The sequence below is a fragment of the Python bivittatus genome, unplaced genomic scaffold, assembly GCF_059951505.1.
Source record: "Python bivittatus isolate LINGU-HERP-01145 unplaced genomic scaffold, Pbiv_v1 ctg000410_np1212, whole genome shotgun sequence".
NCBI lineage: Eukaryota > Metazoa > Chordata > Lepidosauria > Squamata > Pythonidae > Python > Python bivittatus.
This window is the reverse complement of record NW_028277067.1, coordinates 13,066,879-13,086,214: the sequence shown is the minus strand read 5'-3', so window position 1 is coordinate 13,086,214 and position 19,336 is coordinate 13,066,879. Positions and strand designations below refer to the sequence as shown.

Here is a 19,336-nt window from a genome sequence, read left to right as displayed (position 1 = left end):
AGAAGATTTTTGCCTGGTGTTTCTTCTTTCTTTTCACCATTTCAAGTGGCACATTTGGAGCCTTTTCCGCCTTGCAACCAACCAAACCGCAGCACAAAGTTGGCCTCGGCAAGCCCATTTTTTCCACCATATCCCCTCGGCATTGTCCTCCTCTTGTCCTCAGCTCGTGGGCGAGAGAGACGTAAGTCGTCTTCAGTTGTCCTGTGATTAAAGTAGAATTTCCCTCTTATTCTGGTATCATCCAAGGATAGCCTTAACGGATATAAATTCTGTATGGCTTTGACAAGGCCATTACCTTAGAGGGAAATCAAATGGCTGTAGTGACTTGAACCGGTTGCTTTTTTTGAGGAGTGAAACACACAGAAAAGAGAATGGAAATCTTCAGACAGGCTTAACATTTAAATTCTCCCTCCTGCCTCCCCACTGGCCACTTTTTCCATTTTATGTATCACAATTCCAGCTATTATCTGAACCCCACAACATGTTCTTCAACCACATGTAACAATGACTTCTGTTAGAGGAAATGTACATTTTGAAGTGATACGGAGATGCCAAAATAGTCTTCCATTGATGCTCATGTATTGGATGTTCCATTCTCTTGACAAAAGTGAACTGACAATGATGCCGTCACCACAGGCACGCTGGCTGGAGCTGCTGGGAGTTGTGGCTTAGCACCAATGGGAGACCACATCTTTTTTCCACCCAGGACACAGAAGTCGCAGCAATGGACATTATTGCTGAATAGTGCCCCACGGTATTCTGAAAATCTGAAGCTGTAGACTCATCAGACTTGAAAATTATATGCTAGACTTTATTCTATACAGGTGAAGGAGCATATTTGCAGTCCCAGAAGTCATATTTCTGGCCTGTATTATTATGAAGCCTGATTCTATATTTGTGGAATACGTGTTCTGGACGATTTCCCATATCCTTCTCTTTCTGTAAGTCTGAGAAAAATGGTATTTGTTACTTTGTCAAAGATTTCTGTTAATTAGGAAACTGAATGTATCTGACACAGGATCCTTGGATGTTTACGTCACAATATAATTGTTAGCCTTTGAAGGACCACTAGCGTTCATTTTTCATTTTCCTATCCCTCAAGAAACAAAATTTTGAATGATAAATCCAAATTGGCCAGTTTATAGCACCTGCCTTTTAAATCTGCATCTACTTCTTGAAATTATACATGATGATGGACGTACAGTGGACATTTATTTATGCCATCTTCTTTGTAAAGAAAGGTAATGGAACAGATTGGATGAAACAGATTCTCCACATCTGTGTCAATCTGATTTTAGGGCAGAGCCTGGGACGTAGAGCGCCTCAGTCGCCCTGATAGATGAGAAAGAGGCAGGAAGATTACAACCACACTTCTTCTCCATAACCTTGCAGGAGTTTTCAACACAATTGATTCTAATATTAGTTAGGGTGAATCTGTGGCCATATTCACACAAGATGACTGACAGAGTCAGTCACCCCTCTCCCCACTTTTGTGGGGCTGCTTTAGGACTTCTCTTCCTGTCTTGTATACCTTTTCCACCATATCTGCATGACACAGATGTCTGAAGGGAGGTGACTTAGTGTCAAAGAGCTCCAGGCTAAAATTAAATCTCTCTACCATCACCACTGAATAGAACAGTATTTTGATAACAAACTCACTCCTTGCCTGACTCAGTTAAGCATGTTGGGGAACAGACCCTGTAAGTCAGGGGCCATGTTAGTAATGTTAGTTCCATTCATAAGCTCAAGATTAGTTTTGGAAAGTAGAATTGGCAATTTAAATGTAACTAGGTGGGCCTTTGGTTGGAGAGTCCTGTAAAGTCCTATATTTATCCCATTGTTGTTTAATATCTTCGTTTTTAGAAAACACAATCTTTTTACTGGTTTGCTTCCAAGCAGTTTAAAATTCTAGTTTGTGCCAGGTGGAAATGGGGGCTGACCTGAATTTGATTGGTGTATCTAGCTTTTGGTAAGCCTCTGAGAATGATTAAAGGGCTAGGAGGGAGTGCAGGGGAAGGAATGAGAAGATGGCATTACACAGAGTTCCAATAAATCTCCTGAGGGGAGATTAGTGTGAATAAGGTTGATGAATACTAATTTATATATATATAGAAACAAACAAACAAACAAACAAACAAACAAACAAACCTCTTTTAAAACTAAAATGCATTGAAACTTTCTGAAAATCCCCTGATACTGTCCCTCAGTGAAGAGTCTAGAGGTGATGAGTAAGGTTATCTAATGTTACAGTGACACACAAATCTTCTTCTCAAGATCATCCAATTCAGGTGGGCTGTGCAATGTGCTATGGTGCTGCTTGGATATAACGGGATGAATGAGAGCCTATAAATGAAGCTGGACTCTGGCGAGAGGTTCCAAAGTTGGGAAAATTAGTTTACAGATGGCACACTTCCTGATGGGTAGTGTCCACATGGAGTTTGGGAATGCCTCAGTTCTTGAATTGGGTTGTTTCTGTATTTCTTCATTGCCTATGATTCATCTAGTTCTCCATCAGTTCTCCCCTCCCTCAGCATGTATATGTAGCTTCTTTGGAAGGGTAATCAAGGTAGCTGATATGGAATTGGAAATTATTGCATGATATGAACCAGAACTAGAAAAACATGTTCTACTAGTGTATTAGAATATGTGGAGGTTATGGTCCAATGACAGGTAAAAATGAGGTATATGTTAGTAGTTGGGAATAAAGTAATAAAAAGGGAACTGACTATTCTGTGCCTATTTGAAAGTCACAGAAGAAGCTCATGTCCTATGTATGAACATTTTAAATGGATAATAACCAAGCTTAATGATCAATGTGCTTCTATATTAGGTATTGGCCCTAGACATTGGCTATGTAGATGTTCAAATCTCTACCCAGTCAAAATGTCCATTGGGAGATCTTGGATCATGATTGTAACACTTCCTTCTTATGGGAGTAGTATCCTTATTATGAACAAAATAATATGAACTTCATTAATGTGACTAAGAAAATATGAAACAGTCCTGTTAACTAAATAACATAAGTAATAAAAATTACATTTTCTGGATCTGTCCATAATGTGGGAATTTGGATGACTATTGATTAGGTTGGAAGAAATCTTTGTGATGCAATCAATGCTTAATGGGAGATTGGACATCAAAGCAATGATTAACGATGATTAATGATTCATTAATCATTAATAAAAATGATTAATTAACAAATGTCCTTCTAATTAAGAGGAATGGGAGGAGGATGGGTGATCAGTGATGTATATGGACTATATAGAGTTACCAAGAAAAGATACACAACATGGGCACATTATGTTTTTCTTTTCAGTTGCAGAGATTTGAAGACTCTCAATTTCTCAGAAGAATACTAAGTAGTCCTTCATAAAACTCAGAGATCTATTTATTTGCAGCATAGGAGTGATGATCTGAGACTCTGGATTCATCTTGGCCCCTGAAACTCTTTTTTGTGGCTGATGATGCTCCATCCACTCATAAGTGTGAACAAAGTCAATTTTGAAAAAAGAGAAAAACAAATCTGACAATTGCAAAAAATAAAGGATAGAGACAAGCTAAATTGCTCAAAAGAGGGGGTCCAGTAGTCAGTTAGGAGGTGAGGACCACAAACATCACTTAACCTCAGTTCTTGGATTTTCTGGTAAGCTATCAAGTGTACGTAGTTTCAGTTCTGCTGAAATAAGTGAAGCCTGATTAATAATTGAAAAAAATGGCAGCCTGTTTCTTGCTCTTTTTAAGGTAGGAAACACACAACAAAGAGAATGTCAATCTTAAAACAGGCTTAGCGTTTAAATTATCCAACCTGCCTCCCCACTGACCACTTTTTCCATTTTATGTATCACAATTCCAGTTATTATCTGAACCCAACAACACGTTCTTCAACAACATGTAACAATAACTTCTGTTGAATGAAGTGTACTTTTTAAAACTACAGAAAAGTGATGCTGAGTTGCCAAAATAGTCTTCCACTGATACTGATGTATCCACTTCAGATGGGCTGTGCAATGTGTTATAGCGCTGCTTGGATATAACGGGATGAATGAGAGCCTATAAACTAAGCTGGACTCTGGTGAGAGGTTCCAAATTTGGGGGAATTAGTTTACAGCTTGGAGAGGGTGGCACCCTTCCTGATGGGGAGTGTCAACATGGAGTTCTCAGTTCTTGAGTTGGGTCACTCGGAGTATCTTCTAATAGTTTTGTCTGTCTACTGTGGTCTAGCTGTAGCAACCTCCACATTCATTATAATATATGGAGTGGCTCTTGAAAATGGTTTGAAAGCTACAGGTAATACAAAATACAGCTACAAGGATTCTGTATCTCTACAAGGTGGAGCAAATGGGTGAAGTGGTTAAAGCACCAAATTAGGATGGGGCAATCCTAGGTACAATTCTGCTGTCAGATGCACAAGGTCCTTAGTTGACTCTCAGCCCAACTGATTTATTGGGGACAATGGAAAAAATACTGTTATGCAAACTACCTTGAATTCCTGTGGAAAATAGGAGATACCAGTCAAATAAAATAATAAATATTGCCTAAATTCTAAGAGTTATACCTGAGCCCAAATACACTCTAAAATGACTTGAATCCAAATAATTGAAGGAGAGCCTTTTCATAGCAATCTGATAGTTCATTAAGATGTGTTGAATGAAAATTCAAGCATTCCTGCTTCATCTTGAGATCATTTTGTCAAGTGAATTAAGAAAAAAACTTTACCTATTTTTATTCCTGGAAGTTCTATATACTGTTAAATAGAGACCCTAAAAGAATTACAGCCAGGTTTCCCTTTCATTTTTTCCTACTGAAAAATAAAACAAAAATTCTGGGGAAGAAAAGCATCCTGTGGACTTAAGGTCCCTTTGCCTTTTATAGTCATGTGTCCAAGTAAAGTTATTACCCACTTATGGATTTTGGATATTTTTTTTCCTCTCGTGAACCATCAAAACAATCTATGTATCTTATTTGAAATTAAACGTTGACTTCTGGTTTACATGAAAATACAATGCTTGCTTTGACCCATATAATATTTCTAAGCTCTTGATGTTGTTTCTATCTATAAAAATATTGATCAGAAAAAAGTACTGTATGGGTGAGGTGTCTTTTTCATTATAGTTTGTCTTAAACCTGTACCTTATCCATTCCAATGGGAAATTTCTTATGGTTTTAAAAGCATGCGTCTTCACTCTTCATTATAACTAGATAACCAATGAGCCATTGGGTGATCGTTTCAAAGATATTTCCGTACCTAAACAGAGAAACAGAATGACCGAGGGCAAAAAAGCCATGGGAGTGTGAGCAACTTATGACTTGCTGCCGGCTTCCCCATTGACTTTGCTTGTCAGAAGCTGGCAGGGAGCATCAGAAACCAGCCTGCCCGCCTGCCCGCCTGCCCGCCTGCCCTCCCTCCCTCCCTCCCTCCCTCCCTCCCTCCCTCCCTCCCTCCCTCCCTCCTTCCTTCCTTCCTTCCTTCCTTCCTTCCTTCCTTCCTTCCTTCCTTCCTTCCTTCCTTCCCACATAAATATAGGCTTGCACCATTTGTCCTCCCCTCACGACTCTCAGGAGAGCCCTGGTGAAGCCTCCTCCTCCTCCTCAGCTGACCCTCAGAACTGCCTGCCACTTTGCTTGCAGAAGGTGGAACAAAGGGAGCTGTGGACCATGAGGAAAACTGCATCCCCTGCTCCTCGTTCTGGCATGACCCCAAGGCCCACTCCCTCAAGGGAGGAAGAGGGCTTACTCATCAACCACTGGTGCCCACCATCCAGCCCTACCTTGCCAGCAGGCATCCAAGTTGCTCCCTCATCCTTCCCTCAGTGTCTACAGCCATTAAGAGATTTCAAATTTCTGCCTCATTTCCAAAGCAGCCAATCACCGTTTGCATGTTGGGCCTTGCCGCCAGCCAATTGGGTGTAAGGGACAGAGGGAGGTGGGAAAGAGGTTGGGGATAGACCCACTACGATCACATGAGCTGGGCTGACTGCAGCAATGTGGCAGCGCAGCTGTGCTTAAGTGGCCACAAATTTCCCAAATTTCAATTCCATGGGAGTAATGGGTCCCAGGTTCTGGACGTATTCTGTATGTTATCCCATTTGAGGTACCTTGGTTCAAAAATTGTTACCCTATGATGCACCATTTTGGCAGTTGGAGGTTACAGACAAAAAAGTTTTAGTAGTATATAGATTTCTTAGGAATATATACTTCTCCATTATTGCCATCCTACCGTTGGTCATGAGAAGCTGTAGTTCTTTGACACTGGCTTTGAGACATAGTTCCTGTATTTCTTCATTGCCTATCATTCATCTAGTTCTCCCATCAGTTCCTCCCTCCCTTGGCATGTACATGTCGCTTCCTTGGAAGGGTAATCAAGGTAGCTGATATGGAACTGCATTGATCAACAAATTATGGGTGAGTGATTGAATGAACGTGGGTGAGAGAGAAAATGAGGAAGAGGGAGGAGCCTTCCCCCTCCTTCATTTACTCACTTACCAAGCATATAAACCCTGGTTGAGAGAGCTGTTAGCAGAGGCATCTTCAGGAGTGAACTTGAAGATCCCTGAGCCTCAGCATCTCTTCATATCCAGCTTTGCCTTTGCTTGTCCCTCCTTTTCACAGTGAGTAGCTGCGGCAGGGTTGAGGAAATTCAGTGGTGAAGAAATTCCCTTGCTCCTGGACTGGACCTGTTTTTGGGGGGGAAATTGGCAGGGACTGGAGAGTAAGGAACTTACTGAAGCAACATTTGCTTTGCAAAATCCATTGGGCCATTTTTGGTTCATCATGGGGGCCAGCCAAAACATTACATGGCAGATGTTCACTGTGCTTGGGGCAGCTTCATATTTGACTGTGTAGAAAGAAGGAGATGCCATTTTTTAAGTGAAAGGGATAGTGAACCTTGACCATTCTTTTGTAGCCCCTTCTTCCTAGAATATACCATATAAGAGACTTTTGCTAAAAGATCTGCTGGGCAGTATCCTGATATGGGTCATTGAGAGACACCCCCCTTTAAAGCTGAATCCTTATATCTACCTTCTCACATTTCCCTTTTGCAAATTAAACAGGCAATGCAGCATTGGTGCCATCGCTTTGAGGTGAGGTGTTGTGGCCGTTCTGACTTGGCTCTGCCCTGTGTGAATCCATGCCACGGTCAGTTATCTGAGCTGATTTACTTCTGGCTCAGCTGTAGCACGCGTCGAGTCTATCTGAAGCAACTTTTCAGCTGAGAATGTGCAAAGGGCTACATTGCTTGGGTTTTTGATTTGTTATGCCCCTTTGGCATGGAATATGAATAAGAGAACATTTGGTGCTGCAGGACCCACAGCAGGGGGTGGGACAGTTATTTTTCCTCAGTGTTTCTGAATTTGCAGAACTGAAGATTATTAGTTGTAGCCTTCTCTGTTTCTTCACTTCAGCCCATATCTTACAGATGCTTTCTTTAAGTGTATGCCATCCCATATCTTCCGTATACTTATATGATGCATAACTCCCTTACTCAAAACTGTATAAAGAGTCAGACCGGGGGAAATGGCAGGTGGAAGAATTTGCTGCCTCCAAAAGGTGATTCACGCAGCCACTTAGAACGGACCGTGATAGGGCTGCTGATTGTGTAGCTCTTCTCCAGTCTACCAAGGGCTCAAAGTGGAATTGTAGCTCTGCATTCCCTGTCCTCTATAGGGGTTCCCCAGAAGTTCAGAAGTCCCTTCAGATCTCTGAAGTCCAACACAAGTTCCTCTCTTTATGAATCCCTAATAAACAATAACATGAAGTGCCATTTAAGTTGGGAGCTATCTCGTACATCCTAACATGGTATCCCAGCTGCTGCAAAACTGGCACCTTCCAGATGTGTGGACTTCAACTCCTATGTATCTGGAGGGCATCCAGCTTGGGGAAGGCTGTATGTATATTTTATTTATTTGTTTATTAAATTTGTATGCTGCCCATCTCCCCCAGCGGGTGACTCTGGACGACTCCCAATATATACCGGTTCTGTCACTTTCAAAATTTGCCATGTTGAGAGGCAAAGTCTAAACTGGGTTCATTTGAAAGGTCTGCCAATAATGAGGATTCCTGTTAAATATTTTTTATATTATATAAAAATATAATAAAATTTCCCAAGAAAGCAAACATACCTTCAGATACATTCAGATGTGGTTGAATAAAGCAGCAAGATCTGGAACAAGAGGATGGACAGGTAGGCATGTATATGAGCTATAGGGGCTGGGGCCAGAATGCATGGTCTTGAACATATATAGTTTATACTATTGTGCATTTTATGGAATACATGAAAAAGCTTATTGCTATCCCACCCCACCCCACCCCACTAGTTTTTGTATGTTTTCTTCCAAAGTAGATGTTTGTATTTCAGTGCAGCTCAGGATTAGACTGGTTTGAGAAAGCATTATCTACAAATGCTCAACAGCCCCAAACTCTTAAGCAGAGCTTTGCAAACTAGGCTAAAGATATGGTCAAGGAAGGGAGGGAACCTGATGTATATCAGTTCACCTGATGTTCAGCAGAGTGAAGAGATGCATTTAGGCAATTATGTTAACATACAAATGATAAATTTTATAAGCAATATTTTCTACCAAGCTTCTTAAGGGTAAGACAATTAAGGTAAACTGGATTTCATGCAGAACTGGAAGCATCAGATTTCTTGCAGCACTACATCTAGGGCTAGCCTGGGTTATTCACCTGGATTTTTATCAACTTGTCAGCATTGTTTGTTTCCTCCTAGATGGTTGCCTCTCTGAAGCCCCGGCCTCTTGTGATTGCCATGGCTCTGTGCATCATGTTCTGCCTGGGAACCTTTGTGGATGCCTACCCAGCGAAGCCTAAGCACCCTGGAAAAAACGCTACCCCTGAAGAACTGGCAAAATACAATGCTGACCAAAAACATTACCTTGCCTTGATTACACGACTGAGGTGTGCAAGAACAGAAGTGCAGTTTATGCAGCAGTGGGGATGTTTCATGAGTGCTATTTTATGCCCTATGTTGACCTACGAATGCTAGTTTCATTTACTCATTTAATTTCTTCTTTCTATGCTCTATATGAGGTGGAAAGTAACACTCTTTCTACCCTGTGCAAACATGCTTGCATGTTGATTGTGGATGTGCAATGGAAAATAATTTGCTGTGTAGTTCTACAGAATGGGAGGAATAAATGCAGCCTCACTCCACTCACACATCCATCTCTAAGCACATTTTGTTAGCGTTTCCTAAGGGAAGATAGCAGCAGTAGCAAATAGGTGGGTATGTGCAATGGGAGATGCAAGACTCTTGCTTGAGAAGCTATATAGTTTACTTGTATGTGTGTCATCTTCAATCATGATTATTCAATGGATCATATTTTAATATTAGATCTCTCGAGAAGCTATGGACTCTCTTTTTATGTTGCATCTGCCTTCAGCCAACTACTTCAAAAGTATCATCATTCAAATTCTATCCTGAGAGAATTTTCAGATTTCACCCTGATAAAGTTTACAGTTGTCAGTCACTGAGTAAACACATATGTCAGTGTGGTACATACACATTACAATTACTTTACAGCATCATTCCTGGTGCAAATGTGTGCACATATAATGAAGCTCTTAATCTGCAGGATTGCTGTGCTTTGCAGCCTTTTAGGAGCGAATGAGGAACCCAGCTGTAAAATGCCCAATTAGCTTTTTTCTCCATTAGTGTTGGCTGCTTGGAACAGCTCATTAGCTGGGCAGGGTTGGGCTTCAGGATTCAGTGACTGTGGTCTAGCAAACGGTCACTAAATGCTGAAGCCCATCACTGCCCAACAGCTGCCAGCCATGAAAGCCTCCACCAGCTCAGGAGCTCTCATCTCTTAGAAACGTAATGGGAAACCAGGTCCAGGAGACTATTTGTAAGCCTTTGTGTCTCTCAGTTGCTTCTGTGTACTGTTCTATTACTTTTGAACTCTTCAATGTCCACGGTCTACTGTACTCATAAAGATGAGGAAACTGTTGTTCTCTCTTTGCTGGGCCATGGAAGAGCAGTGAATCTCTTCCTGTAGAAGTCAACTGAAGAACCTTTTCTCATTATCAGACAGAATATGTCTAGTCTCAAGTCATACATCTCCATGTGCAGAAACATGCTTGGAGCTCAGAATAAATTGGAAAATGAGATGGTCAGTTTACATACGAAACATATAGCTGAACAACTGCTCTTTTCTAGCTAGCTATTAACTGGGAATATTCTACCACATTTCTAGGAAACTCTGGACCTTATATCATTCTGGATTTCTAAAAATAATGGAGACATAGAAAAAATCTTAAAGATATGTCCTCTGATTTTGGTTCAGCCTTAGTTGGAATGGAAAAGAAGTCTCCCCTAATCTGGGCACTCAGATTTTGCAATAAGCTGTACACCCGAAATCTGAACAGGTGGCAGTCTTAGGCCGAGCTTGTGTGGACCTGGAAGCTAAGGAGGATTGGGTGTGGGTAGTAATTGCATGGGAGACTTCCAGGGAATTCCATGGCTATAGGCTAAACTGAGAAGTTTTAAAAAATCCCAGAGGAAGACAGTGGCAAACCACTTGCATACTGTTGCCAAGAAAACTACAAGGGATATATCCATGAGGCCTGTAAAGAATCAGTGCAAAACTAGTGTTTCAGTTCCAAAATGAGAAAGTTTGGACTAAGGCCTAATTTAATATTCTGCTTAAAAATCCTTACCTTCAGCTTGGTTGTGCAGAAATGGATGGTGGTCTCCCTGGCTATTAACAATCTGCATATGATCAATAACAAGAGGCAGTTTGGTGTAGTGGTTAAGGTTTGGGCCTAGAAACCAGCAGACGGTGAGTTGTATTCCAGCCTTAGGCACGAACAACTGGTTGGGTGACTTTGGGCCAGTCCTTCTCTCTCAGCCCAACTCAGCTCACAGGGATGTTGGTGTGGGGAAAAGAGGACGAGGAAGGAGTATTGGTATGTTTGCCACCTTGAGTTGTATATGAAAAAAAGGCAGGATAAAAATCTAAAAAAAAGAAAAGTCTTGGTTATTCATCTCTTTAATTCATCATTTGTTTTATTTATATCCTGCCTTTTTTATCCATCCAGGATGATCAGGGGAGTTAACAGAATAAGTTATACAGAAGTAACATAAACACAAGACAATCAATAGACAATTAAGATGCTTAAAAGGTAATATGTTATCCTTTCAAAACGTATTCCAGAGAATCTGTCCGTCAGTCCTACCTAGTTGATTGTATAATTACAGGGATCGGATAAATAGAACAAATGAATAAAAATTTGGGAAGCTTCTCTCCAAGTGAAAGAATTGGGGAGCTTCAGCCTAGTTACTCAGTGCTTACTTTTTTACCACCAGGTATGGCAAGAGATCTATCCCAGAGACCTTGTTGTCAGACCTTGTTTTTGGAGACAACAGCAAAAGTGACCACAATGCCAGATCACGGTGAGTCTCATCCACTCCATACCCATTTCCACGCATTAAAAATTATTTGTGACCATTTTACATTGGTTGATCTCGACACTGTGAGAAAGAAAAGCAAAGATCATCAGTCAATCACTGTCCCCCTGAGCTGTGGCAGCTCCTAGCATTATAAAATTCTCCTAAATCTCATTCCACACAAGGGGGAAATAAACTAATTTCTACACTCCCCCACCCCCCAAACCTACATACACAGACAGACAGACAGACATGTTTCTCTTGTTGCAAAGCCAGCAAGCCACCATTCGCCTTCTAGGCTGAAAGTGACCCAAGAGTTCCTGGAGAAATGGATTATCCCCAAATTTCATGGAACTGCAGCCTTTCAAAGGGTTCCAAAGGAAAGACTATTTCTGTGAAATATACTTCAAATATATGAAATCTGAACAGAAATCCAATGACTCATTTCTCAAACACTGCTTGAATGATGGAATCCAAGATGTTGTAGGTTCATTGTTCTGTGCCCGAGCGTATTCTACTGACAACCGGTAAAGATGCCAAAATGTCCTGCGTTTTCTTTAACTGTGAGCCTATTATTCACATCAGCCATCCTTAAGTGGAAGGAAAAAGGTGTTCTCTATAGCAGCCTTTCTCAGCCTGGTCCTCTTCTAGTATTGTGAGGAATACGTTTTGTGATTTCTATGTTAGCATCAGATTGAAGAATGCTGTTATAGCTCCATGCAAACTAGTCCCAGCAAAAATGGCATCTGGGCCCATTTGTTTGCCTCATCTGTGTGTGACAACATCTACTTAGATTCTGAAGCCCACCCAACCCTATAGGGTCAAGGATCAATTCATGATTGCATCACTAGCAAACCATGAATTCAACCTGCCCTGGGTTGTGTAGAGACAATCTTCTTTTCAAGCAGGGAAAAGGAAGAGGCACACCCTGACTTTCTTTTTGTCTTTGTTCTCCACAGGTTTGACGATTCCTATATGTGGTGAGGACTTTCCCACTTTTCAATCAATGGAGCATCGGCTGCCTCTTTTTAAATACTCCAGTCCTGTGGTGTCATTTAACATTTTAAAAAAATGCCGAATCCTGTCCTTTCCCCATTTTGGTTTTCTATCAAATGTTGAATCTTTGGAAACCATCTCTTTGGGGACTCTCCCTGCCCCCTTCCTGCCAGCATCAGGGACACTGCAAGAAATCCTTGTGCAGGGGACGGGCATGGTGTATACTTGTGTTCAGTAGTGGCCTAGGTTTTGTCTGAAATAATGTCTGCCTTAACTCACTAGTGAAAGATCACACTACATCGACCCTTTATTTTATACAACATTAGGTGTGTGTGTGTTTGTATGAATGAATGTATAGAGTATATATAAATGTACGCATTTTCAAGGAATTCTCTCTGGGTCCACAATAAAAAAGCAAGTGTATTGGAGAAGATTTTTGCCTGGTGTTTCTTCTTTCTTTTCACCATTTCAAGTGGCACATTTGGAGCCTTTTCCGCCTTGCAACCAACCAAACCGCAGCACAAAGTTGGCCTCGGCAAGCCCATTTTTTCCACCATATCCCCTCGGCATTGTCCTCCTCTTGTCCTCAGCTCGTGGGCGAGAGAGACGTAAGTCGTCTTCAGTTGTCCTGTGATTAAAGTAGAATTTCCCTCTTATTCTGGTATCATCCAAGGATAGCCTTAACGGATATAAATTCTGTATGGCTTTGACAAGGCCATTACCTTAGAGGGAAATCAAATGGCTGTAGTGACTTGAACCGGTTGCTTTTTTTGAGGAGTGAAACACACAGAAAAGAGAATGGAAATCTTCAGACAGGCTTAACATTTAAATTCTCCCTCCTGCCTCCCCACTGGCCACTTTTTCCATTTTATGTATCACAATTCCAGCTATTATCTGAACCCCACAACATGTTCTTCAACCACATGTAACAATGACTTCTGTTAGAGGAAATGTACATTTTGAAGTGATACGGAGATGCCAAAATAGTCTTCCATTGATGCTCATGTATTGGATGTTCCATTCTCTTGACAAAAGTGAACTGACAATGATGCCGTCACCACAGGCACGCTGGCTGGAGCTGCTGGGAGTTGTGGCTTAGCACCAATGGGAGACCACATCTTTTTCCACCCAGGACACAGAAGTCGCAGCAATGGACATTATTGCTGAATAGTGCCCCACGGTATTCTGAAAATCTGAAGCTGTAGACTCATCAGACTTGAAAATTATATGCTAGACTTTATTCTATACAGGTGAAGGAGCATATTTGCAGTCCCAGAAGTCATATTTCTGGCCTGTATTATTATGAAGCCTGATTCTATATTTGTGGAATACGTGTTCTGGACGATTTCCCATATCCTTCTCTTTCTGTAAGTCTGAGAAAAATGGTATTTGTTACTTTGTCAAAGATTTCTGTTAATTAGGAAACTGAATGTATCTGACACAGGATCCTTGGATGTTTACGTCACAATATAATTGTTAGCCTTTGAAGGACCACTAGCGTTCATTTTTCATTTTCCTATCCCTCAAGAAACAAAATTTTGAATGATAAATCCAAATTGGCCAGTTTATAGCACCTGCCTTTTAAATCTGCATCTACTTCTTGAAATTATACATGATGATGGACGTACAGTGGACATTTATTTATGCCATCTTCTTTGTAAAGAAAGGTAATGGAACAGATTGGATGAAACAGATTCTCCACATCTGTGTCAATCTGATTTTAGGGCAGAGCCTGGGACGTAGAGCGCCTCAGTCGCCCTGATAGATGAGAAAGAGGCAGGAAGATTACAACCACACTTCTTCTCCATAACCTTGCAGGAGTTTTCAACACAATTGATTCTAATATTAGTTAGGGTGAATCTGTGGCCATATTCACACAAGATGACTGACAGAGTCAGTCACCCCTCTCCCCACTTTTGTGGGGCTGCTTTAGGACTTCTCTTCCTGTCTTGTATACCTTTTCCACCATATCTGCATGACACAGATGTCTGAAGGGAGGTGACTTAGTGTCAAAGAGCTCCAGGCTAAAATTAAATCTCTCTACCATCACCACTGAATAGAACAGTATTTTGATAACAAACTCACTCCTTGCCTGACTCAGTTAAGCATGTTGGGGAACAGACCCTGTAAGTCAGGGGCCATGTTAGTAATGTTAGTTCCATTCATAAGCTCAAGATTAGTTTTGGAAAGTAGAATTGGCAATTTAAATGTAACTAGGTGGGCCTTTGGTTGGAGAGTCCTGTAAAGTCCTATATTTATCCCATTGTTGTTTAATATCTTCGTTTTTAGAAAACACAATCTTTTTACTGGTTTGCTTCCAAGCAGTTTAAAATTCTAGTTTGTGCCAGGTGGAAATGGGGGCTGACCTGAATTTGATTGGTGTATCTAGCTTTTGGTAAGCCTCTGAGAATGATTAAAGGGCTAGGAGGGAGTGCAGGGGAAGGAATGAGAAGATGGCATTACACAGAGTTCCAATAAATCTCCTGAGGGGAGATTAGTGTGAATAAGGTTGATGAATACTAATTTATATATATATAGAAACAAACAAACAAACAAACAAACCTCTTTTAAAACTAAAATGCATTGAAACTTTCTGAAAATCCCCTGATACTGTCCCTCAGTGAAGAGTCTAGAGGTGATGAGTAAGGTTATCTAATGTTACAGTGACACACAAATCTTCTTCTCAAGATCATCCAATTCAGGTGGGCTGTGCAATGTGCTATGGTGCTGCTTGGATATAACGGGATGAATGAGAGCCTATAAACGAAGCTGGACTCTGGCGAGAGGTGCCAAAGTTGGGAGAATTAGTTTACAGCTTGGAGAGGGTGGCACTCTTCCTGATGGGGAGTGTCAACATCGAGTTCTCAGTTCTTGAAGTGGGTCGCTCGGAGTATCTTCTAGTAGTTTTGTCTGTCATCTGGAGTCTAGCTGTAGCAACCTCCACATTCATTATAAAATATGGAGTGGCTCTTGAAAATGGTTTGAAAGCTACAGTTATTAGAAAATTCAGCTACAAGAATTCTGGCCAGTTTTCCTGGGTGGAGCAAATCGGTCAAGTGGTTAAAGCACTGGATTAGGATGGGGCAATCTGCTGTCAGAGATACAAGTTCCTTAGTTGACTCTCAGTCCAACTGATTTATTGGGGAGAATGGAAAAAAATACTGTTATACAAACTACCTTGAATTCCTGTGGAAAATAGGAGATACCAGTCAAATAAAATAATAAATATTGCCTAAATTCTGAGAGTTATATCTGAGCCCAAATATACTCTAAAATGACTTGAATCCAAATAATTGAAGGAGCGCCTTTTCCATAGCAGTCCGATAGTTCATTAAGATGTGTTGAATGAAAATTCAAGCATTCCTGGTTCATCTTGAGATCATTTTGTCAAGTGAATTAAGAAAAAAACTTTACCTATTTTTTTTCCTGGAAGTTCTATATACTGTTAAATAGAGACCCTAAAAGAATTACAGCCAGGTTTCCCTTTCATATTTTCCTACTGAAAAATAAAACAAAAATTCTGGGGAAGAAAAGCATCCTGTGGACTTAAGGTCCCTTTGCCTTTTACAGTCATGTGTCCAAGTAAAGTTATTACCCACTTACGGATTTTGGATATTTTTTTTTCCTCACGTGAACCATCAAAACAATCTATATATCTTATTTGAAATTAAACGTTGACTTCTGGTTTACATGAAAATACAATGCTTGCTTTGACCCCATATAATATTTCTAAGCTCTTGATGTTGTCTCTATCTATAAAAATATTGATTAGAAAAAAGTACTGTATGGGTGAGGTGTCTTTTTCATTATAGTTTGTCTTAAACCTGTACCTTATCCATTCCAATGGGAAATTTCTTATGGTTTTAAAAGCATGCGTCTTCACTCTTCATTATAACTAGATAACCAATGAGCCATTGGGTGATCGTTTCAAAGATATTTCCGTACCTAAACAGGGAAACAGAATGACCAAGGGCAAAAAAGCCATGGGAGTGTGAGCAACTTATGACTTGCTGCCGGCTTCCCCGTTGACTTTGCTTGTCAGAAGCTGGCAGGGAGCATCAGAAACCAGCCTGCCTGCCTGCCTGCCCGCCCGCCCGCCTTCCTTCCTTCCTTCCTTCCTTCCTTCCTTCCTTCCTTCCTTCCTTCCTTCCTTCCTTCCTTCCTTCCTTCCTTCCTTCCTTCCCACATAAATATAGGCTTGCACCATTTGTCCTCCCCTCACGACTCTCAGGAGAGCCCTGGTGAAGCCTCCTCCTCCTCCTCAGCTGACCCTCAGAACTGCCTGCCACTTTGCTTGCAGAAGGTGGGACAAAGGGAGCTGTGGACCATGAGGAAAACTGCATCCCCTGCTCCTCATTCTGGCATGTCCCAAGGCCCACTCCCTCAAGGGAGGAAGAGGGCTTACCCATCAACCACTGGTGCCCACCATCCAGCCCTACCTTGCCAGCAGGCATCCAAGTTGCTCCCTCATCCTTCCCTCAGTGTCTACAGCCATTAAGAGATTTCAAATTTCTGCCTCATTTCCAAAGCAGCCAATCACCGTTTGCATGTTGGGCCTTGCCACCAGCCAACTGGGTGTAAGGGGCAGAGGGAGGTGGGAAAGAGGTTGGGGATAGACCCACAATGATCACATGACCTGGGCTGACTGCAGCAACGTGGCAGCGCAGCAGTGCTTTAGCAGCCACAAATTTCCCAAATTTCAATTCTGGTGAGTAATTGGTCCAAGATTTTGGATGTATTCTGTATGTTACCCCATTTGAGGTACCTTGGTTCAAAAATTGTTACCCTGTGATGTACCATTTTGCCCAGATGGGGGTTACAGACAAAAAAGTTTTAGTAGCATATAGATATCTTAGGAATATATACTTTTCCACTATTGCCATCCTACTGTTGGTCATGAGAAGCTGTAGTTCTTTGACACTGGCTTTGAGACACAGTTTCTGTATTTCTTCATTGCCTATCATTCATCTAGTTCTCCCATCAGTTCTTCCCTCCCTTGGCATGTATATGTAGCTTCCTTGGAAGGGCAATCAAGGTAGCTGATATGGAATTGGAAAGTATTGCATGATATGAACCAGAACTAGAAAAATACCATGTTCTACTAGCATATTAGAATATGTGGAGGTTATGCTCCAATGACAGGTACAAATGAGGTATATGTTAGTAGTTGGGAATAAAGTAATAAAAAGGGAACTGACTATTCTGTGCCTATTTGAAAGTCACAGAAGAAGCTCATGTCCTATGTATGAACATTTTAAATGGATAATAACCAAGCTTAATGATCAATGTGCTTCTATATTAGGTATTGGCCCTAGACATTGGCTATGTAGATGTTCAAATCTCTACCCAGTCAAAATGTCCATTGGGAGATCTTGGATCACGATTGTAACACTTCCTTCTTATGGGAGTAGTATCCTTATTATGAACAAAATAATATGAACTTCATCAACATGACTAAGAAAATATGAAACAGTCCCATTAACTAAATAACATAAGTAATAAAAATTACATCTCCTGGATCTGTCCATAATGTGGAAATTTGGATGACTTCAAGTAGTTTTATCTGTCAACTGTGGTCTAGCTGTAGCAACCTCCACATTCATTATAATATATGGAGTGGCTCTTGAAAATAGTTTGAAAGCTACAGTTAATACAAAATTCAGCTACAAGGATTCTGGCCAGTTTTCCTGGGTGGGGCAAATGGGTGAAGTGGTTAAAGCAGTGAATTAGGATGGGGCAATCCTAGGTGCAATTCTGCTGTCAGACGCACAAGGTCCTTAGCTGACTCTCAGCCCAGCTGATTTATTGGGGAGAATAGAAAAAATACTGTTATATAAACTACCTTGAATTCCTGTGGAAAATAAGAGATACCAGTCAAATAAAATAATAAATATTGTCTAAATTCTAAGAGTTATACCTGAGCCCAAATACACTCTAAATGACTTGAATACAAATAACTGAAGGATGTCTTTTTCATATCAACCTGATAGTTCATTAAAGATGTTTTGAATGAAAATTCAAGCATTCCTGGTTCATATTGAGATCATTCTGTTAGATGAATTAAGAAAAAAGCTTTACCTATATTTTTTTTCTGGAACTTCTAAATATTCTTAAATAGAGACTCTAAAAAATTTAAGGACAGGCTCCCTTTTCCTCCCTTCCTACCAAAAAATAAAACAAAAATTCTGAGGAAGAAAAACATCCTCTGGAGTTAAGGTCCCTTTGCCTCTTATAACCATGTGTCCAAGTACAGTAAAGTTATTACCCCCTACGGATTTTTGATATTTTTTCCCTCTCATGAACCATCAAAAAAAATCTGTGGATATTATTTGAAAATTAAATGTAGAGTTCTGGTTTACATGAAAATACAATGCCTGCTTTAACCCCATACAACATTTCTAAGTCCTTGATGTTGGCTCTATATACAAGAAAAGCGATCAGCAACAAGACTTGGGCTCCTGTATGGATGAAGCCTCTTTTTCATTATACTTTGTGTTAAACCTGTACCTTATTTATTCCAATGGGAGATTTCTTATGCTTTTCAAAGCATGTGTCTTCACTCTTCACTATACTATCTTAGGAATGTATACTTCTCCATAATTACCATCCTACTGATGGTCATCAGAAGTTGCGGCTTCGAAAGACAGTTCCTGTATTTCTTCATTCTCTATGGGTTCATCTATTTCTCCCATCAATTCGTTCCTCCCTTGGCATGTACATGTCGCTTCCTTGGAAGGGTAATCAAAGCAGCTGATACGGAATCGCATTGATCAACAAGTGATGGGTGAGTGATTGAATGAATGTGGGGGAGAGAGAAAATGAGGGAGAGGGAGGAGCCTTCCCCCTCCTACATTTACTCACTTACCAAGCATATAAACCCTGGTTGAGAGAGCTGTTAGCAGAGGCATCTGCAAGAGTCAACTCAAAGATCCCTGA

General features: G+C 40.8%; 1 protein-coding gene across 1 annotated transcript; it reads left to right on the top strand.

Moving 5' to 3' along the window:
• The first annotated feature begins 6,528 nt into the window (after nt 1-6,528).
• Nucleotides 6,529-12,827, top strand: LOC148215457 (goannatyrotoxin-Vere1-like). The gene is made up of 4 exons (XM_088143263.1): nt 6,529-6,608; nt 8,726-8,913; nt 11,324-11,410; nt 12,364-12,827. The coding sequence occupies exons 2-4, from the start codon at nt 8,726-8,728 to the stop codon at nt 12,386-12,388; spliced, it is 300 nt and encodes a 99-aa protein (XP_087999389.1). The 5' UTR covers nt 6,529-6,608; the 3' UTR covers nt 12,389-12,827.
• The last annotated feature ends 6,509 nt before the right edge of the window (nt 12,828-19,336 follow it).

Coding starts and splice junctions, on each gene's coding strand:
- LOC148215457 (XM_088143263.1), top strand. CDS start 8,726: ATGGTTGCCTCTCTGAAGCCCCGGCCTCTTGTGATTGCCATGGCTCTG. Junction 8,914..11,323: donor GCCTTGATTACACGACTGAG/GTGTGCAAGAAC, acceptor TTTTACCACCAG/GTATGGCAAGAGATCTATCC. Junction 11,411..12,363: donor GACCACAATGCCAGATCACG/GTGAGTCTCATC, acceptor TGTTCTCCACAG/GTTTGACGATTCCTATATGT.